This window comes from Athene noctua, chromosome 8 (genome assembly GCF_965140245.1).
Source record: "Athene noctua chromosome 8, bAthNoc1.hap1.1, whole genome shotgun sequence".
In the NCBI taxonomy this organism is placed as follows: Eukaryota; Metazoa; Chordata; class Aves; order Strigiformes; family Strigidae; genus Athene; species Athene noctua.
The window spans coordinates 6224176-6248741 of record NC_134044.1 but is presented as its reverse complement, the minus strand read 5'-3'; the positions used below and the strand labels follow the sequence as shown (position 1 = coordinate 6248741).

General features: G+C 38.4%; 1 protein-coding gene across 2 annotated transcripts in view; it reads left to right on the top strand.

The window, feature by feature from the left end:
• LOC141963363 (glypican-5-like) overlaps positions 1–24566 on the top strand; it is a 388391-nt gene that overhangs the window by 77899 nt on the left and 285926 nt on the right. For both annotated transcript variants that reach the window (XM_074912617.1, XM_074912616.1), the window contains exon 3: positions 10266–10960. In XM_074912617.1, the coding sequence (XP_074768718.1) occupies positions 10266–10960 (695 nt within the window). The remainder of the gene's footprint in view (positions 1–10265; positions 10961–24566) is intronic.

Below are 24566 nucleotides of genomic sequence, written 5' to 3'. Positions count from 1 at the left end.
GGAGACTCCTGTCTGGTTGCATTTCTATTAATGAAAAGATTTCCAGAAGAATGAAAAGACTTTTACATCTTCCTGCTTTATCTTGACTGACTCAGAAGAGAGGTTTTTGGTTCGTTCTTCTTCATTTCTTGATAGGATTTAACACACCAGAGAGATACAAATAAAATACCTCAATTTTTCCTGTGACCAAAAGTTACTGGCAACTTTGAAGTGTGTTCCTGCCAGGAAACATGAACATGCAGTGCAGCAGTGTACCAGAGACAAGTTTTAGAATGTACTTGGTACTCTGGTCATATCTGGATTCTAAAGATAATGTTTTATATTCTGCATTTCTCCACAGGTAACGTACCAATGCTCAGTGCCTGCTGAGTCATCATCAGTGCCACTAAGTCAAGCAACAGAGAGAAGTCTGTAGTGTTTTTGGCAAGCCTTGCTTGCTTGCTCCCCAAGCCCGATTGTGTCAAATGAGCAGTGCATTTGAGCTCCAGCAGACCACCAGCGTAAATGCCCTCTCTTTCTCTTAATGATGCTGTCTCTGCCTCTCTGGTATTAGTACCTGGCACTGTGCATAGTTGGCATAGCTTTTACTTTCTCTGTTTTTTGTTTGTAGGAAGGCTGCAGAAGCAGTTTTTGGCCTTTTTTTCCCTAATATTTTTTGAATAGTCCCTCTTCTCAAGCAGTATAAATCAGCAATATCTCTACATAACCACATATTACTTGTACATTAGCTGTGTCCCCACCTAATTGAATTTTGAACTTTCTGGTTTTCGTATGGCAATAGTCCATGGTTACTGTGACTTCCTTGCTCCTGGATACTTGTATGTCTATGTTCTACATGTGTTGTCATTTCAATGTTGCGCTCATCCTCACCTAGGGATAGATTCCAGTTAAGAGGGCTTTTTCACTCCATATAGGCCCAGAACATTCAAAGTGCTATGATAAGTGACAAACTACCTCAGGCACTCAAGCCAGCCCATAGTGGAGTTCTGAATGTGCAGAGATTCTTCTACAAGACTGTTTTAATTCTGGAAACTACACTATATGCACTAAATATCTCATTCCAAAAGTACTTGTGGTAAAAGTAGTCTGTGAAATCCAAAGACAAGTGATATCCTTTTACTCTGTCCAGTGGTCTGTGGGAAGAGATTATCTGAAAGCCTTAATCCTAGAGATTGCAGTAAGGGCATTATCTTCATTTACAAACTAGCCCCATGCTAGCGTGCATAGTGCAGTGATTCACAGCATTGAAAAACTGCATACACACATGGAAAAGTAATTGCTACTGCACCCCGGACAGAATGACGTAATTGTTTTGCATCATCTCCCAATGATAGTAACATTTTTGTGTGTCAGTGCTTAACATGTCATAGTCACCAGGAACAGTTACCTCCCTGCCTAGCCTCAGGTCTGGGCATGCCCTAATGGTACCCTGAGCTCCATCTTTCACTGTGTATTTTGCTAACAACCATGTATATAGTTTTGAGAAGTGTACAGTTACAGTTTAATAACCAAACTGTTATGTATTGAAAATTGATAGAAAAATTGTACTAGCCTTTGGTGCTGGAGATTCTGCTTATTCAAAGGAATCGTGGCCATGTATACTGAGTATCTGTTCTGAAGAAACCAAACTGAGGGCCATCCACTTTTTATAGCCCAGTATAAATCCCGTCTAACACCACGCAAGTCTTGGATTGTTGGGTCAAGACACCTTTTGGGGCTGACCGTTTTTACAACAATACTAAAAAATGTCAAAAAATAAAAACCCAAACCACCCCACAGCAAGAACCTTACTTGAAAAGATATCAGGAATTTACATAATCCCATAAAGTGATGATACAGGGGATTGACTTTTAAGAAAATTTTGCTCAAGATGTTGTTTATTTTTACTGGAAAACTTTTTTATTTTCCTAAGAGAAATGATGACTTTTGAATACACTATGCATCTTTGCAACTGTACATAGGTTTTTAGCCTAAAAAAATAGGAGTGGATGTTTTTTTTAATGTGGCAAAAACTTTTTTCATTAGAACAGTTAGACCCGATTTAAGCAATGTTGACAGATTTTGTGGATCTCTCTTGAAAGAAATGTTGATGGTCACAGAGTTGTCATTCAAAGCTGTTTCGCAAGTGCTTTGTGCTGTAATCCATCTTGGAAATTGTGTGCTACTTGTGGTAGCTGTGGCTTCCATTCATCACTGTCCATACTAGTGATTGATCAAATAAATCAGAAACATCATTTCTGCTCCTAGTCTGATGGCTGTTAAACCTCCTAAGAACTTCAGAGATAGTTGTAGTTCTGTGAAGGACCTAGCTACCTACAGATACATAACTACTTGTGTTTTTCTTCCTTGTAGATAATGAGAACCTATTTTATAAATTAATTGTTCTTGGAAAGAAAATTAAAGGCATAGCTAATGTTGAAGCACAGCCATAGCTTGTTCTTCAGTTACTTTAGCCCAACTCCAGTTAAAACTCTGAGTTGATATTAAGTAATAAATGACATGTTTGAACTTGACAGATATGAATTATATGAATCATCTTTTGGAATGCTGCTTTGATGGAAGGAGAATAATACTGATACCCATGGCTTTGTAAGAAGTCCAGCCATAGTCCTCAGGACTTTTACTGCTCCTCTAGATTATTTTACCACGGTGATGCTAGATGTCCATTAGCCTTCCACTGCACAAATATTCCTGAAGTACTACTTGCTTTATTTATCTATCAGCAGAAGCCCAGTGGTGTCATAAAAGGTTAATACCACATCTGGTCTCCAGCTTTCTGCTGGTCAGCTGATTTAGTTTTACTTGAGACTGCTCACTTTAAAAAGGACTAAATAATTGCACCCTATAATTACAGTGTATAAAATAATGTACAACTGTACTGAAATGCAGTATTCAGAAATAATAGCTAAATTTAATTACTAGCTCATTCATTGTATTCACAAAAAGTTTGAAGATGAAACAGAGAGCAGCTCAAAATCAAGTTAGCAAACTGTAACTGATTTTGTGATGCATTACAACTTAATTAATCTCTTACATATAGTGTTTTCTTTAAAAAGGGCAGATATGGTTTGGTACACCATACTGCAGAGCTTTCTCTAGTCTGCCTTTTTATAAATATTTTTGCAGCTAGTTGCTTCTTTCTTATACGTTGTTGTTTTGTTAATGATAGAGCCAAGGCCAGTAAGTCTGAAAAATGCATGCTCTGTGGTTACTACTTCCAGCAATTTGGATATATTCCCCAGCACACAGTCTACAGAAATCATTATTTGATTTCATGGCAAAATGACTAGAGCAGAACAAAAGATTGGTATTTATCACTGAACCGTTGTGTTATTATTAAGGTATCTCTTAGGCTTGTGCGTCTACTGCCTTATTTTCCCTTTTCATCACCAGCTTATGAAGCAGTGAGCCTATTTTAAACTTGCTGATGTTATTTCTACTATTGATGCTTTCAGAATCAAATACTCCCCCAAAATGACCCAAAGTTAATGTTCATCAATCTCACCAAAATATGAGCAGCATATATCCTCTCCTTCTCCCTGCACAAGACTGTATAGTAAAGAAACTGTTTAACTTTACAAAAAGGGAGAAGAAAAAGAAGGTGTCCTGTAGGACTGGGTGTTTCGGGAAAGGGTGTGGGTTTGCTGGCTGGGACAGCAGTCTGAGGGGGTGGTTGCTTTGTATTTAATTGTAGAGCTGTGCCAAGGATGAAAGAATAGGTCTGTGCATATGAAAACAACAAGTAAGACCAAACTTGGCATGTTTTGTGCCAAGATAGAAGTTTTCAGATGGTACTTAACAGTGTTGCTTCCTATTGCTGTTATTGGAAGTCAGTCTTCCAACAGATAATTTGGAAGTTGGTTTTCCTAAGTGTCTTAGCCTTTGCCCACGTTACCAAATTACAGCAGTAGGTCTGTGGCTCTGATGCTTGAATTGTACCAGGTTTTCTCATGACCAGTGTTACGTGTGGCAAACTGCTGTCCAAGCTCCCACCATAGGAGATACTACTAAGGAAAGACCAGGTGGTCTTATGCTCTGGAAGTCTTGCTGCTAGAATTTCTTTTCAGAAGTTTTCTTAAGTTAAAAACAGTTTTAAATTACACTTGGAACTGAGCAGAGGGTTAAAGGATGATAGTGGTAGCTTGTAAATAATCCTACTCATTGATTTATGGTTAATCAGCTATTGTCCATAGCTGTTAGGTACAGACAGAGGGGGAGGCTCATGCTTCTTACTTTTCTACTTGGGCAGTAGTTTTTAGCACAGGTTCATGGCAGAATATTTATATGTTGTTAGCAACGTATACAAACTCATGGAGAGACTTAAGTAAAGGCCTTGCCCCTATGCACAGTAAAGGAAATTTGTTTGTGGCTTTTTCTGTCTGATCCATATTTTGAAGGACTGATTAGTTCTAAAGACATCTTACCCTCTTCTTGCTGTCAAGGTGAGCAAATTCAGACTTCCCTTTCCTTCCTTTCCAAAACTGACTTTGCATTCTTGCTTTTGAATCTGTTTTGCACTCTGCCTTGTTAAAAGCAGCTACAGGAAGTGAGTAGAAAGCAAGAGATGCTTTCACTTGGCCCAGATTCTGAGAGCTTTCAGGTGTTTCTCTGATCCAAAATGTTTTGGAACAAGCTTGCGAATGTTTCCCGCAAGTGTTGGTATAGTGTCTACTATGATGTGGTGGACATCGTGCTTCTGTGAGACTGCTGATATGTTTATTAACATGTTATTTCTTGTCAGCTTCATCAAGAGCAACCGTGTTTATGTATAGGAGGACTGCCACTCTAAAACCAGTAAAACACATGAAAAAGGTTGGGTATTAATAAAGAGCTTTGGCCCCATGTGCAGCAGAATGATTCAGGATAAATAAGAAGGAAACTTCCAATGCTTGACATTTTTTGCCAGTAGCAAAATGTCACAAAATGAAAATGAAGCAGAAAGTTATAAGTTGTTTTCAAAAGCAGCTTAACGAGTGAATGGATTTCAGGCGCTGTCTTTGCAAACATGACCAAAAAAAATTTTACATATTTGCTTTTAAAATAATCTTAAGATCTAAAAAACCCGCCACCTGTTCATCTTGTTTGATGATGCTTTTTGAGCACTCTTTGTTCTTGGTCTTTTAAATATGTTCAGAGATCACTATATATCCAAACAGTAGAACTCTGAATTTTATCTTTTGTATGTCATGTAGGTGTGTATGTGGGTCTGATTTTCTGCTGTGTACATTGTTCTCTGTGCATCAAATTGCAAATAGTATGTACTTAAACTCTACTGCTAAAATATTAATATGTTGTCTTTATTTTGGCAAGCCATAAAGATGCAGAAGATTTAATGGACTTGAAAGCATTAAAAGGAAGCTATTGTTCAACAAACTTTAGCTTTCATTTATCCTGTTACTCTAATAAATGCAAGATGTTGAAGGGAAAGGAGTGGTCCTGAGAGACCAAACAAATAATGAAGCTACTTAAATTTGTCATTTTTCTTTCATGATTGCACTCAAATCTAAAATGTACACGGATGTTATTTCTGTATAGATAGTTTCAATGTTTGCTTCTCCTTTTTGAGCACTGTCAAATCTTTTCAGTAATGTTTATAATATGACTTTTTTTTTTTTGATAAGTTTGCAGATTTTTAAACTTTTAAGTTCATCGGGTATTCCATTATTGCAGAGTGTAAGCAATTATTAGTGTAGTGGAGAGCTGTTGCATCAGCAGGGTGGTTTTACCTTGTCAGTCTGTGGGTAAGGCGCCAGCTTTGAGTCACACAGAAGCGTAACAGCAATGACAGTAACTTCCCTTTCACATATGTGTGTTGTGATTTGCACTCAATTTTATGACTTTGATTTTTTGAAGATGTGGGAGTTCAAACAGTGCACCCACTCTGAGCCTCAGCTACAGCACAACAGCAATGGTCCTCTGTGCACAGAGGTGTCTGGTGCTTTAGTTGACGGTGGTTCCCATGCTAACAGTCCTGTGTTGGACCTGTGGAAATAAAAGTACATGGATTTGGACTGATTCATAATGCAGCAAGTTGGAAGTTGCTTGGCCTCTCCTAATGCTCCCCATCTGACCCCTCTAGTAGCTTACAGAGTAAGGATCTCAATAGCTCGTGGAAGTCTGGTATAAGAAAGGGAAGCAAATGAACTTTCTCTATGAATGGCTATCATATGTCGATTCAGATTTTCTTGGAAAACTCCCATCTGTGTCTGTTCCTTGACACCACATCTGGTGACCATCGTGCACTGTAAGAAATCTAGGATTTATGAGATGAAGGCAATACTGAATGCAAGCTCTCATGCTACCACGTGTGTGCAGACTTGCTATGTGCTTCGGTGAATCGTTCTGTTGAGGTCTTCCCTTGGAGGCTATGTAGCCATGTGTCTGGGAGCCTGAAAAAATCAAAAATTCTTTGGAACACACCCAGAAAGATTTTTGTGGCAAAAAGAGCAGCAAATTGATGTGTGGCAGTTTTGCATCTTTGATTCTTGTCCTAAGGATAAGGCTGCAGGACAAGAGGAGGTGGCTTGGACACGACTTGCGGAGCTATTGCACCTGACTGAACTAAAATAGAGATGACAGCAACTGAACAACACAAGAAGCTGTTCCTGCTGAAGTGAGTTAGCAGGAATTGAATGCAGTCATTGAATACAGTGTTTACATGATATGAGGACTTAGTTAAAGCTGTAGTTACAGTATTAGACATTTTTCCTTTTTCTGTACTGTTACTTAAAATCTACTTGTTCTTTCCCCAAACAGGCCTCCACGTGGTGAAAAAAGAGGAAATGTTTGGAAAAATGTGTTGCGCAGACCGATACGTGCCTCCTAAATCTGTTTCTCCCTGTAGCATTATCCTTTAGCAGATTTCTTTAGCAGAAACACTTGAATTCTGCAGCTTCCGTCATACAATGGGCTTAAATCAGGATTAAATCCTGCTGAAGAAGTCAGTGGTGCAAAAGCTGGTGTGAGATAAGTCAGGAATCCTTTGCGATTGTTATTGCATTAGATATATGAACCATAGCTTGCTGTCTGGCTTAAGAGAAGTAAAACATCCTCTGTGTCAGGATGGATGTATTTCCTTCCATCAGAAGGAAGCTATTGCTCAAAACCAAGCTGTGCCATGCTCACAGTAAATAGGCATGGATACTGCAGTAGTGTTAGTAGCAGTGTTTTTCCATCTGTGTGTTAGACTGAGCAGAATAGAATTTCTAGTGTATGTGAATGCTAGGCTAGAAGCCCAGCATGCAGCCTGGTTAGCTGCTTGGCCTGGCAGGCTCTGTGCTGCCAGTGGAGCAGCAAAACCAGCATGGCATCTGTCGTAACAGGGCTTGTCTTCAGAAGCTAATTTTGAAACACCAGCATTCAGATGTGAAGTTTCCAGAGGTGGCTGTATTTGATCAGCTGTACTTGACTGTCACAGACCCCTCAGTGGTGGCGTCAAGTGTTTTGTGAGCGTATGATAAACAGTTCGAACAAAATTCTCCCCATGGAAGGTGATGTTGCCTTACTTTCATTAAGTAGTTTCCAGTGCATTAGTTTAAAATCCAAAGCTGGCTGGTGTTTTGCTCTCCCTGTAGTCTTAAATCAAAATCTTATTTATTTATTTGATTACAAAAGGAAGACAAAAAATAGAGGATTATCTCCATCAAATTCTGGATGATTTTGGTTATGGCTTATTTCTGTTCAGAATCAATGTATTTGCAATTTATAGTACATTGTATGCTGCTGGTGGCAGGGTTGAAGCCAAAGACTATGAAAGATGACAAAAAATTAATCACTTGTTTTAAAACAAGATGCTAAGGTTGCCTGCTCTGTACGACCAGAATGCAAGCTGGAATCATTCGACTCCATGAAGACCTGTTATTTCTAATTAAAGATCTAAGAACATCCAGCTGATCCAGTAATCTGATTGTCTCAAACATCTCTTAATGCCTTAACAATGAAAAAAGACCTACATATTTCCTTCTCAAACATCACTGCTAGAGTGCCTGCAAGCATGAGTCATTTTTTGTGTCTGACCAGTGGTGATAAGGAAGCAAATGATACCTTATGGGTGTTTGCAGCACATCTACAATCAGCAGAAATATTTTTTGTACCTTATTTTTGATGTTAGAGCTCTTTTTTCAAGAGGAATGAAGCTATATACCATCATAATTTTTCTCTTACACAATGAAAAATAAATACTATTAATAATTTGATTTCATACTTGTCTCAGAATAATACAGATTTTTTTCATTGAATGCAGAATTTTCACACTTAAGAGGTTTGAAAATAAAATAATACATGGTTTCTAGTCTACAATCTAATATCCCAGATAGCAGCTGAAATCTGTTTTCCTGAGTTGTACATTGTCACTGACGATTTTGCTCTCATCTTTCATTGGGGCTGTTGTTTCTCAGGACAATAAGGGTACTTGCACATTCAGAAATGCATTTCATTTAGTTTTCACGTAAGGAGGATGATATCTGTAGTTCTGCCTTTATGGATGTGGAAGGTAAAGCAACAGGGTAAAACTCTGTTGGCATTGTAGGAGACAGTCCCTGCTCCCATATTCTAATGATAGCTGAACATCTCTAAGAGAGCATGTGTAGTTGAAGGAGAAGACTTAAAACACTCTTTTCATGTTTTGAATACTTCCATTGCCTTTTTAGTATGATAAACAAAAATGGCAGTTATTTTGCTCTAGAAATAAAAATTAAAATTCTCTTTGATGTGACCAAAAAAAAAAAAGTGTTTATAGTGTGTAGTAGCACACAGCTAACTGCATTACAGTTTAGGTTGTGTCAATATTTCCATCATACATCAAATTTTCAGGATTTTTGTCAGCTATATAAGTCTGCTTCAGTCTGAAACTTGGCAAGGTGTTTCCCTGCCTGAGAATGAACTTTATTCCTTTTCAACTGAAGTGTATCTGAATTCTTAATTTCTAGGGTTTTATAAGCACTTCCAGAGTATTCGTTGCTGTAATACCAGTGGGAGTGCTGAAGTGATTTTCTAGCAGGACATAGCATGTGTGTGTAAAATACTGATGATTTCCTGTACAATGAGATATATTGTATTATGTGTCTGGATAAATCACACTTTGTGGTGAAGGGATTGTAATGCTTATCATAGCAAGCAAGTTAGTTGCCCAGGGAGATGTAACAGAGGAAGGCACTGAGCAGGCTTTTCTACAAAACTTTGCCAGTGTATGCTAATCTTGACTTACATTTGTATTGTTTCCGCTCCTTTGCTGAGCTGATCTTTGAGCGACTTCAGTTTGTGTTACATTGTGGTGAATCGCATAGTGATGTTCAGATGAATGTAGAGTAGGATTAGACTGAAACCCCATTATCTGGCCAGTCCTCAGGAGATGTAAAGTGATAGGTCTCCTGCCTTGACTGGAACTACTCACCATCCAGAGGAGTGCAGGAACGATTTATGTCAGAGGCTTTTTGTTGTAGAGCTTCCAAAGAAAGCAGTGGGAATGGTGTGGATTACTGTCTTCTGTGTCATTAAAAACAATCTTGGGAACTGATCCCTTCCTTGCCCCTGTCTATGAATTCTAGCACCCAGTGTTTTGGGTGTATAATATTTGCCTTCTGCAATTTGAAATGTGTTAACCATGGCACTCCTTAAATATATTTTTTTCTAGGCCACTCGAAAATGGTGTAGTTAAAGGAGATACTGTTTTCCTGACCTTATTTCATTCTGGTTTTGGTTCAGAGCAGGCTTGATGTCCAGGCCTAGTCAATGTTAACAGGGAGAGAATTCTATTCACACAGCATCTTTCCTACATCGAGTTGTACTTTGCAAGAAGGGCCTCTCCGCCCCCCACTCGCAGCACTTTGTAACAAAAGCTTCAGTTTCTGTTTGTATTCAGTTATCTCACAAGCTTTCATTGAGCTGCAGGGATGTTTTGGAATTATATTTGGTTGAACTGCCTAAATGCAGTATCAGTTACAAAAGCAGTCTTAGATAGACCCTGCCTGTGCTCACTTTGTTGACCTCTAGAGTTCGGGTCATGGTCTAGCTAGTGAGCATACAGTCACCTTTTTTTAAAGAAAAAATGTATGTATTATCTGTTGCCTTTTTTATGCACATGTAATATTTAGGTGTCTTTTTAATTATATTACTGATGGAAGCTGTATTAAGTATTAGTGTATTCATACTGCAAATTTCATGTAATTAGTGATGTTCCTGTTCAGGACAATATTAGTCCTGTGACTAAGATGTCAGGTGCTGGCTATTAACCTCTAGTTCTTTCTCTCCCCTGCCCCCTCTTTTAGAGGCCTTTGAGTCTTTGCTTCGCTTTGCTGAAAACCGCACGAGTTCCCTGTTTGAGACAGCTTACAGACCTATGGCAAAAGAAGCAGCAGAGCCTGTTAAAGAACTTTTTACAGACATCTCTCTCTACATTCTGGGCGCAGAGACTACAGTGGAAAGTGCAGTATTACGGTTCTTTGACAGTCTCTTTCCTCTGGTGTATAGTCGGCTAATAAACCCAGGAATTACAGATTTATCAGAGGACTATACAGAGTGTCTACGGCTTACAAGGCAAGACATAAATCCTTTTGGACGCTATTCTAAAAACATGGTTACAGAGCTGTCAAAATCTCTTTGGGCAAGTAGGATGCTCAGCCAGGCCCTCAGTCTGGGCATTGAAGTGATAAATACTACTGAACATGCAGCTCTGACGAAGGAATGTAGCAAAGCTCTAGTGAAGATGCAGTACTGCCCGCATTGCCAGGGCCTGACGCTAATCAGACCCTGTGTCGGATATTGTCTAAATGTAATGAGGGGCTGTTTGGCCAGTGTGTCAGAACTGGATGCACAATGGAGGGAGTATATCTCCACGCTGGAATATCTGACTAATGAAATGGCTGCTTCACATGATCTGGAAATTGCACTGACGGGAATCCGGAACTCCATCAACGAAGCCATCCTGCATGCACAGTTGAATGGACCACAGCTCTCTGCTACAGTAAGTGCTCTCTAATTATTCACTGCTTCCATTTATCAGTTTCATTATGTGATGAATAAACATTTAAATAAGTTGGTGTTGCCTTTGCATCAGTTTTCAGTCTTCAACTGGATCTTTGTTTAACAGTCTATGAAAACGTTACAGATAATTATGATGGGTCTCAGTAGAGTCTGCTTTGAAATGGAAAGGTTGGGGCCAAATTTAAGAAGCAACCCTGTAAAGGAGATAGCTCTGGCTTGTCTGCAGAATTTTCTAAAGAAAAATTGGGGTATATTATACTTGATAGCAATAACATATTTTCATGCTCTAAAACATCTGCTCCTGTAACTCTAGGAGCAGTGTTTCCCTGGCATGTGAGTATTTGTAGCGTGTGGAGACACTCCACAGGAATTGGAATAAGGCGTTAGAAAAGTGGGTTTCTAAATAAAGGCAAATGAATTAACTTCCATAATTTTACAGTCCCTTTATTTTTGTGTTGACTGAGACATCAGGAAGGCAGTATGGGTCTATAATGTGTACACCTGTCATACAAGAGCTGGAAAAAGATAATGAAAAAAACCAAAATTATTTGAGAGCATTTATGTAAGTAAAGGATAAAAATACACTTAAAATGGATCTGTTTTTGTAAGTGGTAGATTAAGGAAGAACGAACTAGGATGGTAGAACTGTGTCATAAATAATAGAGGCATATGACTGGCAGGTGTTCTCTCAAAGTGTTGAAGACTAGACCAGAAATTATTAAAATGACTAATGATGCAGCTGACTACATCTGTATGAAGTTCAACATGACTGTTAATGGAAAAAAAAATGTAGCGGTGTGGCCTTGAGCAGGGTAAAGACTAATCTAAAAAATGTGTATAGTTCTGCCTATCTAGAAAGTAAAGATATTATTGCAGAGGACAAATGAGAAGGAAATGCACAGATCTAAAACCTTAATTCCTGTGCTGAACTCTAGTTACCATATTATGCAAGAGAATAAAATACTTCAAAGAGTCTTCGGAAAGAATCTATGGCAGCAGCTATTCTAAACCGAGGAAGTATTTTACTGGGAGAAAAATTCCTGTATGTTTGTAACCTTCCAAGATACCTAGTATCATAGCTCTCTTCAATTTAGAACACCTGACAGAGACTTACAGTCAGTATAGTATGTAGCTCATAAAAAAAGCCCAACCACTTTTAGTAATCTGATAAAATTTTCATTTGATATTTTTCATTATCTCAGTTCACATTGCCTCAGGTTCTTCTTGCTTTTTCTTAAATGACACTTGTGTCTGCTAGTTTGTCTGACAACCAAGAATAAACATGGAAAATTAAGAAAATATTTGTCCAGGTTCTTGCATAGTGCGCAGTAGACATTGGAGCCTATGTGCCTTGTAGAACAGCAGGTCTTCATCGTGCTAATATCTAGTTGGTAGTGTCATGATTTATCCCGTAAAGCAGTGTTAAACCTAGAACACAATGAACAGTATTCTTGGATCTGCTCTGATTTTCACTCAGAAGTTATTTTTATGTGACTTTTTCTGAGAAGGGAAATGAAAATCAAAGTACACTATTATTATATTAATTTTATCTGACTATAGATAGATACCTCTTAAATTATCACACAGCTTTGTTACTGATTACAAAGAAGTAATTAGGAATAAAGTTAAGCTTTCTGACTACTAGCAGCAAAAATGGTCTGACAGGTATTTCCTGCAGTATATGCAGCATGTTACAAAACACTAAAACATAATTCTGCATTGCATTTGTAAGCCTCATAATTAATATGCGCTTGCTTATCTTACTGATTGGGATAAAATTCATAATCCAGGTGAATATCAGATAATTAATTACAGATTAACTCAATCAGTGTATTGCTTTTAGCTGATTTGGAAGTAGAATTTGCTCTGAAATGTCTTTCAGGATGAGGATTTTCTTTAATGATTATTCAAATAAGTTTATTTGGGTCTTTCTCAGTTCCCTAGCACTGACTTCAAACATTTCCCACCTTCCATTCAGAATTGATTCAGAAAGTGCTATTGTGTTTAAAACTACATTAATTCTTTTTTCCCCAGTTATCTTTGTTCCTCTCACTAGCGAAATCTCTGGGCACAGAAGAAGATTGTGTGTTGTTTTAGGGACTGCTCTCTAGGATAGCAAAGGATGTTTTCTGATTGAAAATAAAAACTATATGCCAGGGTGGTTATCCTCAGTCTTCTAGCTTTTTAAGTTGTCAGCGGGGTAAGATTATATTTTGAAGACAGAGCATGTTCCATTATTTGAGGAAGCATTAGTATGATACTGATTTAAAACTTTACTGATTAGTTACAGAAGATAATAATTATTTAGAAAATTGAGCCTAATTAAGCTGTAATTCCTTTCCTGAAGAAACGGAAAGGAGTTCAATCCTCAGCTTCAGGATTTCCAGCTGTGAGATGGCTTCTTGGAGTCCAGGGTCTGATTCTCAATTACACTGGGGTCCTTTTGGGCTGTGCTGATGAGATTTTATACCCAGTGTATTTAATATTTGTTTTACTTACAGGAAAAAAGTTTCAGAAAAGAAGATACCTTCTCTTCTCCCTTCATAAAAATTTAGAGAGCTTTTTCTATTCACATGGTATGCTCTTCAGCTTCTGCAAAACTGGAAATGTTGAACTTATGTACAGTTTCCATTGCAAATGCTGTAATTGATTTCATTCAATTATAAATAATCTATGGAAAACTCATTCAGGAAAGCAGAGCACTCTTAGTAATTTTCATTTATCCTGAGGCAGCCTTAATTAATGCACCTGCCTCTTTAGGAAACATGTTACATTTTTTAATAGACAATATGGCTAAAAATTAGCGTAGTTCTTCAGCTTGCTGCCTGCCTGGGCTATAATGAATAATGGAAGGTTAGATTATATTTTCTTTAGAACGGGGGGAAGGGGTGAAATAAACCAATAAAGCACTTATGGTACTTTGCTCAAATGAGGTGTAGTCAGTTATTATAAATTCTAAAAAAAATTAATCCTATTTGTATAAAGAGTGCATAACTTCCAAGAGACTGGCCTCTGCTGATTTCGTCCATTATAGCCAGAGAATTGCCTGATTTGCTGGGATTGCATGTGTGAAAGGTTACCTTGAAGATACTAGTAATCTCTCCTCGTATTCCCCTAGAATGTGCCATACCATTTGTTCAAGGATACTGGCCTGCATCCAGCTTACTTAACCTAATGCGGGCCAGCTGTGGTCTGCAGCATCAGCAATCATCACCATTACTTTCTGGTTTGTCTGCAGGAATCTAATTGTCTTTCATATTGGTAGGAGCTCTGACTACTTGTTTGGTGCCAGCTAGAGAGACCAAGTTTGTTCACCCTTCTTGTTTCTTCTTTTTGTGTCTTTGTGTTTTAAAGACAGCATTATTTTTCATAAAGCTTATTCTATTGCTGTACTACAAACCCTGTATTTGTGCGTCATTCCTGATTTTTTAAAATTTGATTGTAATTTTTTGTTCAAAGTGAAATACCCTCAAGTAAAATGCAGCTGGGAGCAAAGGCAGTTTTGAAATGCATGTGGCCACTGGCACTTTGGGCAAATGTATCACCAGGTAGTGTAACAAACGCTGTCTGTGCCTGTACTCCCCGAAGTCCCGGTAAGGTGATGTCCCAGTTGTAGGGCTGGTGAGGGCTTGGCTTGAAGTCACCTCGAGCCTGCCAAGAGTCCTGCATGGGAACAGGTATTGGAAATGGAATAAAATACGAGCTAGGGAAGATCTTTGTTGAATCAGAAATGGTTGGAATCTGCGTGGCCCCACTACAAATCTGCACCTCTACTGATACAGACCACATCCCAGTGCTGCAGTTTTGGCTGCAGGTGTGCTCTGCAACTTCTGGAAAAGTGGAAAAGCTCAGGGGAGCTTGGTCATCTGGCTTGCAGAGTAGCACCGCTCCTTCCTGGTCTGGATCTGAAAGGCACTGATGACCTGCAGGACGGGTTTCCTGCTGATCAGGCAGGAGCATAAGAGTCAATGCCCTGCTCAGGTACAGACTTCCTCTAGGCTTTGCTAATTCATGGTTACACAGAGATTCATCTCCTCTGTTTGTGAAACAGAAGATACTGCTTCCTTGACTCAGAGGAGTGTTCTGAAGTCTAGTAGCAAAGAGATGGTTCTTTCATTTACTAGATTATCTAAGTGTGCAAGATGCATTCCCTCATGTTGTTAAGCTTTGTGATCCTGGGTCCTCTCTGGGCCTCTGGAAACCATAGAATCACATGAATCATAGAATGGTTTGGGTTGGAAGGGACCTTAAAGATCACATAGTCCCAACCCCCCTGCCATGGGCAGGGACACCTTCCACTAGCCCAAGTTGCCCAAAGCCCCGTCCAACCTGGCCTTGAACACTGCCAGGGAGGGGGCAGCCACAGCTGCTCTGGGCAACCTGTGCCAGGGCCTCACCACCCTCACAGGGAAGAATTTCTTCCTTAGATATAAGCTAAATCCATCGTCTTTTGGTTTAAAACCATTACCCCTCATCCTATGCCTACAGCCCCTGACAAAGAGTCCCTCCCCATCTTTCATGTAGCCCTTTAAGTACTGGAAGGCCACTCTAAGTTCTCCCTGGAGTCTTCTCCAGCTGAACAGCCCCAACTCTCTCAGCCTGCCCTCACAGGGGGTGCTCCAGCCCCTGATCATCTTCGTGGCTTCCTCTGGACTTGCTCCAAGAGGTCCAAATGGTGCTGTGTTACTCATTCCACAACTGTGTGCAGTGCTGTATGGGTGGCTGGCAGGGATTGTGTATATCAGTTGCAGTCATTGGGTCACGCTTTAGCAGCAAGCTGTGTGAAGCTGCCAACCCTGATATTTGGTGCTTTTCTCTGTGCCTTAATTCAAATGGCAGTGAGACTACATTGAAATACCTCTTGATTAGAAAAATTCTGCTTAAGTTTCTGTCTAGTAGGTCTCCATTTGTCAAGGGCAAAGATTTTCAAAGAAACGTTTTATGGTCTGAATTCCACTTCAGCTCAATAGAACTTGAGCACATAATTACTCATTATTCTTTTAAGCACTTTTCCCAGGTATTGCTACAACTTCTGCTCTGCATGTGGCTTCTTGTGAAACCTGCCTGCCTGCCCACATGGTGAAAAACGCAAAGTGATGTGTGTTAGCAGAAATATTTGGAATGTGGGAAGGCACATATTCCTCATGTGTTCTTGCTGCACGAAATTGATAAGCATAAAGTACTTGTTACTTGTTATAGTGGCTGAAAAAGTATTAAATGAAGAGGATGTAAAAAGCCACAAACCTAGTATTTTTAGAATGGCCAACTATTACACAAGATAAAAGTCCAACATATTGTGTTTCTTGATTATAGGAGTAATAAAAGCAAAAGCTAATAAAAGGCTTGATAGAGAGGGATTATAAAACCTAGATATGATCAGAGATTAAGCATTGGGAGAAAGCAGAAAGATCCGTGCCTTGAGCCAGTTAATTTCTTGGAGACAAGTTTACCAATTAATGTGATAAAAGTGATATAAAAAGTGATAAACTTTGGGAAGAGGAGCAGATAGAGGAAGGAGAAACACAGGTGATATTTAAGATGCATGACGCTAGGAATTTCAGGAGTGTCAGGAAGAACAGAATTAGTGATTGTGGGAGAAAAAAAATCTAATCAAAATCCCAGAGAAATCAATGACAGTCTTTCCATAAACTGTGAAAACATCAAGGAGAAGCATAGGTAATATTGAGAAGAGATCTACTAAATACTGATTGTGTTTTAAAGGGGATTGACTGAAGATTGTAATGAAAGAGATTAGCTGATGCCTATTTTTGGCAGATCATGATTGGTGTTTCTTAAAAATTTTGTGTTGCTCAGAAGAAATGCAGGGAGGCATGAGAAGGTGAAAGCTTGTAGCAGGAACTGTTGTTCTTGATGATGAAGAAAAGCTAGACAAAGGAGTTAGGCTTTCCATGCCTGTCCAACCACTTCTGCTGTGGTCATTTGCAGTTGTCATTGGGAGTTGGGGAGAAAATTACATAGAATTAACAGCAAATTAGAATTTAAAGCAATTAAAAAAAAAAATCAACAGAAAATACTTGTAGGTAGATGGTTGTTCTTGGTGGCTGGTTCATCAGTCTCCTCCCATTGGTGGTTTTAAAGATTTTATTCCTGTTGCAAAGCAGGTAGTCATGAAATGCATGCCCCTCACACTCCACTGTTTTAAGCTTGCTTCCCTGAAGCCATTTTAAAATGCATTTCTCATTGTTTCTTTTACATTATCATTAATGTTTTGATTCTGAAATTGCTCTTGTTGACCACTGCATGGTACTCTGCTTTGGAGGTCAATTCAGGGAAGGCCTATAGGCATATAGTTACTGAGGCATTTAACCTCTAGGTGGGGAGGATGCAAAATGCTGGTAGAGTTGGAGAGAGCTGGGAGGCAACAGTCTAAGAAGAAGTCAGAAGCACTGAAAGGATGTCTGGTATTTGGTTCTTGCAATATTCTTATGAAATAGCTGGTATTCTGGTGTCATATCTTGAAAAATAAATGGAGGGAACTTCTGTGATTCGTTCAGTAATGTTCAACAAGTTCAGTGATAGAGATGGAACTAGAACTCTTTTTTTCTCAGTTCTTAGTATGGTACTCCAACAGCAACTCACTGTTAAGAGATATCTGCGGATAGACTTCTAGTGTCCTTTACAGGCATATATGATGAAGCTCTGCACATATCCTTAGCCAACTGGAAGTTGCAAAAATCTGTTTAATGTTGCATTTAACTAGAACAAATAATCCCTGCTAAGAAGTGGCATGTAATACCTTTGGTACTGAACAAGGAAACTATATAGATATTTGCTAGGTTCAATTTAAGGATGGAAAGGGGCATCTGCCTGTGGAAGAACATACTGGGTGTATCCTGAAATGCCTGCATTACTGTGGTGAGCTTGAGCCAGAACTTAGAGGGGGATGGCCTTTGGAAAAAAAAAATAAAAATATTGACATAAATTTTCTGGTAAAAATTCAGCAGTGTATGGAAGGCTTACAGAAAATTTAGGTGGTCTGAAATTATTGGGAATGGAGAAGAAAAAAAAATCCTGAGAAATAAAAGACCTGAGACCCATTAAAATTATCACCTTTAAGGAAATAAAAGCTTAGAGAAAAGAATGCCAAACTTACAGCAGCAGGAGATTGTTGCACGGTAACCTTACAAATTTGAAAAGGAAACAGCAGTACTATGAACAAAATAACTTTGTGCTGAGTGAGTTCACAGCAACAAAGAGTTTCTGCCAGCCAGTAATGAACTACTTGATTAAAGACATTGAACAGTATCATAAAACACTCCTGGAGACTTTGGAGAACACTCAGAGCTGAACTCGGGTGCTTCCTTCCTGCAAATTTTCCAGTTCAGATGATCAACACCAGCTGTCAATAAGTGTAAGAACCATACTTAGCAGAGGTTAAAGCAGTATATTCGATTCCTTGTGGTTAGATTACTGAAAATAACTGTAAAAATGTACAGGGAAAGTGATGTGCAATATTTGCACTAGAAATGTTATTTTAAATAACATTTTGCTTTTTTCTAAGCAGTTAGCAGGAAACCTCCTCTGAAAGAAGAAAATGGAGGAAATGCCTAACTATGATGAGGTATCTGTAAATGATCTTGAAGGAGCCAGCATGGTTGCCCCATTGAAGCTGTCTGGTTTAGTAGTGCTTCTTGCAGATGTGATCTTGAATGACACAATCACTTACGTTGAAGGCATGACCTTGTGTATATTGTTCTCGTGAACCAGTTACATGAATGTACATCAGGTTCAAATCCTTTGTGAATCCAGGGACAGGAGAAGACCTTTTAGAAACCTGGTGAATTACACTGAAGGCGCACCTTGTAACGACCCATTTCTGTGCGAAAGCCAGAAGAGTGGTTTTCACAGTGGTATAAAACATATAATAATGTCTACATTAAAATTTTGTTTTATTTCTCTTGGGATTTGTTCTTATTAAGATACTGCTCTCACCTTACGGTCAGTCATGAATTTTTTAAAAATGAGCAGTGATACTATATATCTGGAATCAACTGAATTTCATGGAGTATAAGCATCTAATTCTTGTAATCAGCTTTTTAAGTCTTGCCACGTGCTATTTGCTTGATTTAAAAGCATTTTGACACTTGAGTACTGTAGAAGTATTTCTGGAAATAATCATCTAGATTGTTTAATGCATATGCCTCATTCCCATCTGTTACAAAAGTCCTCTGGAGAATTAGAGCTCATGTAGTCTTGAACAGCTCTTTAAGGGGATGCAAGGAGCTTTCTGGCCTATGTTGGTTAATGACAGTTCTCTTCCATGCAGATGTTTGATACCAAAGAGTAGCCTGATTTCCTGGAGTTAAGGATCATCTCATCTGTAATGATGGAACTGCTTGAAATTTAGTATTTACGTCAGTATGAAGTGCATTAAAATTAAATACATATAATTCCAAAAATCTAAATTATTGTCAATCAAAGTAGGAATAAAAAACACCATATAATTACAACTGAGTTAGTTCTGAGAGATATTTACTGGGTATTATTCAGCTGTCATGTTATTTGACTAAACACATAGCTAAGAATTTGGTTTTATATAAATTGTATAGCCTTAAGTTTGCTTATGCAGAAGTGATCATTCATTTGGATGTACGTGTCTCTTCATACCCAAAGGCGTTCCATGGCAAGTCCCATCTTAACATCCCAACTGACTGCTGACTTGCTGCTAGTGCTTAACCACACTATTAACAAGTCATTAATCTGTAGTAAGATAAAAAGCTCTTTTCTGCCTGGCGGAGCAGTATTCAAGTTCTACTTTCCTTTCCCTAAATCTTGCATTTTGTATAAACATGTAACATGAAAGTTTTATGTTCAACATTCATATCAATGGAATTGATGGATGTAGATTTTTACCAGCTTTTATCTGAGACCAGCTCTGGCTGTGATTAACCATTTATGGTTAATTACTGTGATTAGGAATTTAGGAATGACTGTGATTTGGGGCTGCTGCCTTCTGACCAATGCCTCTCTCATTGAGACAGATCACAACACCATTCTTTTTTTTTCCCGTTTACAATCAAGATACACTTGTTTGGCCTAGTCTTATTTCCATGTGTTTGTGAAAAACGTGTCAGATATTTGTGGTCCTAGAAACCATGTTAAGCTAGTACATAGGTGAGTGTTCTCAGGAGATTTTGCATGCATGTTGGCTCAAAACAGATGAAGTTCTGCATGATTCTTGTGTTTCTTTTGAATTGCACAGGCATATGCTAACGTATGGCGTACAGCCAGTAATGTATCCAAATGTAGAGCGTGAGGATAGCAGGTTAAATGAAAGCCAAGAAATAGTAACCTGCTTTTCAGAGCAAGAGGCCTAAAGAGTATAGTAAAAAAATTATTATTTGTTATTCCCTTTGCATTTATGGCTACCATCTTTATTTAGGGAAAATAATTTAAAAAGCAATAGATTTCGGAAAAGTACATTTTATTATTTGTTGTTTTCTTCTTTATCTTTAACAAAAACTATGATGCACCATTGGTATTAATTCTAAATACATGCTTAAAAGTGCATGGTTGATAAAGCAAGGGTCCTTGGTCTCTGCAGGAGCGTTAAGCCTGCTCCTCTGTGATGTTAAGTGCTATAAAGACCAACACAAGCGTACGCAAGCACTTGGGAACACATTAACACGCACAACCCACTGCTTTTCTTCACTCCTTCAAACGAAGCTGAATCTTTCTTAGCGTGTAGATAATCAACTCGGTTCTAAAAGGCTAGTTCATGAAGCATCTATTTTTATTTAGTAAGAATTAGCTTATTAGTTCTACTATTGATTTGAGTTTAGCTTTTCTCAAAGGGCTATTTATCTGCATGATATAACAATTGTTTTCTCAAAACCAGCTGCTTTGCTTTGTTTGTTATACTGAGTCTGAATTTTTTCAGCACCTTTTAGTTCCTAGAAAATTGGTTGCTGTGAACTCTATAGCCAAGTGTAATTTTATTAACATAATCATGAAAAGCAAAACCCAGAGTCATAACCTGTGTAAAAAATATGTTCAGAATGATGCTCATTTTCACCCTGAAATTGCAAATGCTAAAGAGTGTAACCTAAGTCATCATGTCTGTGTCCTGTTTGACTTTCACTTGACGCTGTGTGAAGAGGAGGGTGGGTCTGATGAGCTACAGAATAGAAGTCCTATCAAAGCCATAATCATAAACCTGCCAAGACAGCCCAGTCGTAATTTCCCAGAGACACTGAGCACTCTCTATCTTACTTGGAATATGATTCTGGTGTCAGCGCTTCACCACTATTGCATTTGAAAGATGAAGGACGTAAATATGGTAAGAGTCCAGGATTTTGCTTGGAACACAATACTGAGCAAGACAATCAATGGTTGGGATAATATTTATGGAAATGATGATACTCAAGATGAAAGATGGTGTGTTTAGTGTTTCAACAAGGGTTGTGTACACTTTATTAATTGTTTCTACTTCTTTCTTTTGTGTTCTATTCCCTGTACCTATTGTAAGCGTCCCTAGATTATGTAAGTCATCTACTGAAATTGTTATTTTCTATTACAAAATCAATTTAAACTACAAAAAAGAAATTAGATGTGCAGGGGTTTTTTTATGAACCTGACTTTTTGTTTGTGGTTTATTAAATATGATGGATTTTGTAACTGTGGTGCTTTAGAATTTTGGCACTTCTGTTTGTTGTGGTTAATTTTTGGTCTTATAAATTAACAAGGCATCAAACAATGAAGTTAGAGTGTTGCTGGGTTGGGGTCCAGTCCCTGGTAAAAAATGCAGCCCTAGCATATTGGCAGCTAGACTGCTTGTTATTCATTGTAAGGCGTCTAGCTATGGGAGTGTTAGATGTTTGACAGCATTGAATAGATTCCAGTCAGCCATACAAACTACCTCCAGTGAAGTGGAAAGGACCATAAAATTGTTTTAGCAACAGCTAATTCTCTTGAGTCTTTCAAGGCTTTTTTTTTTTCTTTCTTTTTTTTTCTTTAACTGTTTGGTTGCCAATAGAGGATTTGCCAATTTAAACAGTAAATGTTCCCAGTTTTATTTCATTTTTTAAGATTAGTTATAAAAGCTTTTCACTGATTTTGCATTTAGCATAGTTTAGATTTTGAAAAAAACCCCAACAGCCGAAGTGTGTATTTAACAATTCAATTTTTCTTTGAATGTAAAAACTGAACTATAAAGAAACTTACAGCACTGTTTTTTTTACAAGTGATTTTTCAGTAAATAGCTTCCAGTCTTATTTTTATCAGCAAGGCATTTGGGTACTATGTCACAGGGTACAAGTCTGTTAACTTGTAGGTATTTCACTTCATGTCCCTGCTCATCTTTTACCTGTTGAAATGTCACACAGGCTTAGTGCTGCAGGGTTCTTTTACAAGCAGCTTTGGGACTAACTTGTCTTTTCAATCTCTAGCTAAAGATGTCTGTTAATTCTTCCATCTTTCCTTACTTTGAGTAAATTTTTTTTCTCCCGAATAGCTTAGACTGTGGATTCAGTGTGTGAAAGAACATAAAAACGTGTCCTCACCTGTCAAATGCCTCATAATATAAGAGCTTATAATGTGCCATAGTTCAGTCTTTTAAAAAAATCCATGAATACAAAGTGTTTAAACAGACTGGGAGACACAGTGACAGTAGCTTTGAAGGAAACCTGAAAAATTGTGGCTTTTGGGTGTACAGGGGAAGATGGAGAATGAGAAGATTCTCAGCTGTAACAGCTTCATTGAAGGGACTTAAAGAACCAGGAACCTGGGTAAAAGAGGTTCAGTTCTGCAATTTGTCTGGGTGCAAGGATTCATACTGCTGACAGTAGATGGGCAAACTGAGTGAAAAGCAAGCTGGTTCTCTTGTCACCTTTGGCCACAAAAGAGGCTGCTTCTTACGAAGAACTGTCTTGTACACTGGGGAAAATGACATATTTCATCCACCTTTTCCTTTACTTTCCTGTTTGTATCTTTTTCCCAAGAATTGTTTAGTGTTAGGTTAACATTAATTGAAATAATTGAGATAATATTGTCATTACTAGTATTTGGTCTTGCAGTAAAAATGCCAGCTGTGCTAGAAAGGCCTCAGAGAGCCAGCAGCATCAGCACATGGGGCTGGACTGGATCAGGGCTAAAATAGCTAGCTCTTGTGAAGAAACCTAGAGCACAGCTTGGAAATGGGATCCCCATGACTCATGGTTTTGTTCCCTTCTTCCATAGTAGATGAGGTGAAAACTTACTGTGGTTCTTAGACTTTTGTTAATTGTAATGAAACTTTACTTACTTTCTATTCTTCTAGTCCATCTACACAAAATCTGTACTTCACAGACTTTTTCTCTAGTTTTCCTAGGTGTATGTATGAACCAGAGAAGCGAACACAGTCTCTGTAAAGAGAAATGGAATGACAAATCCTAGTTATTGAAGTTAGGTGACAAGTATTGAGGTGACAAGACCTGCCTTTTCATTTAGATACTTCAGTCCTAGGGAGAAAGATGTGGGTTTTCCAAAGGCTGCACCCCTCATATGCAGCAGCCAAGTGCTTTCTGCAGCCACAGGACCAAGCAAAGCAAGTAAGCATCTTCCCCTGAGTAATCTCTTTCCTCTTAAGGAGACTCTGTGCATCTTTCTCTTTAAATGCCGTTTGGCTCTGAGCAAATTTTGTTGTCTGTGATTTCAAACAATGGCTTGTTTACCTCAGGTGTTGGCTTATGTATATCACTAACTGGAGATATCATAAAATACATTATTTTTCAAGTTGCGATGAGGCCTGAGCATTTTGACAGTTGTCATTCATCTCAGCTACTAGCAGTCACTGGGACAACTTCCAAAGCCTATTTTTTACAGTGGTAAGAGCCTGTTCCCCTTACCTGAAGCATACATTGGTGGCTCCAATTTCTGTTTCTTTGCAAACCTGCTGTTTTCTACACCATCCCCTGTAGTCATTTTCTGGGAGACCCAAATAGTTTTAATAATCTCTAATCGGATTTTGTGTTGCTCTTATTGCAGATTTATGGCTCATGTGCTTGTAAACCATGACAACACGTGAATCCTCATTTTCCCAGAGGTGGGCCTAGTTGCTGATGAGTTCCCTAGAGGGCAGTTACTACTGGAATTATTAATAAGGAGTGTAGGATAGGGGAAAGAGAAGAAAATATAATAATTTTTAAAATGTATTTATCAATTATTCAAGTCTCTGCTTTGTTCTGTATAGTCATAGTGGAGTTAAGGCTGCAATTTGAAAGATGAGCACAGGGTCCTTGTGTCTTGGACAGGCAGGAGACAGTAGGAAAATAGGAAGATGGATTTCTGTCTGTCGTTGTACCCTTACTGAAAGGTGCTTGTTTGCTCATGGGGTGCCACAGTCGAAGTATTCAAAGATGTACACATACAAGTTTTGGAAGGTCCATTGGTTCTTTTTAGGGAGACGCCTGTGCTTTCTGTCTTTGGCTTTCTTTCTGATTAAGTCAATACTTTTTGTTAAAAACTTTGATTAAGATGGCTTGTTTTGAATCACTGCTGTTACTTCAGTATATGGAGTTTAGTTGTGGTTCTCATTTTATTCCAAATATACTTGCTATAGCTCTATAATTACTTTTTTTTTTTTTTTT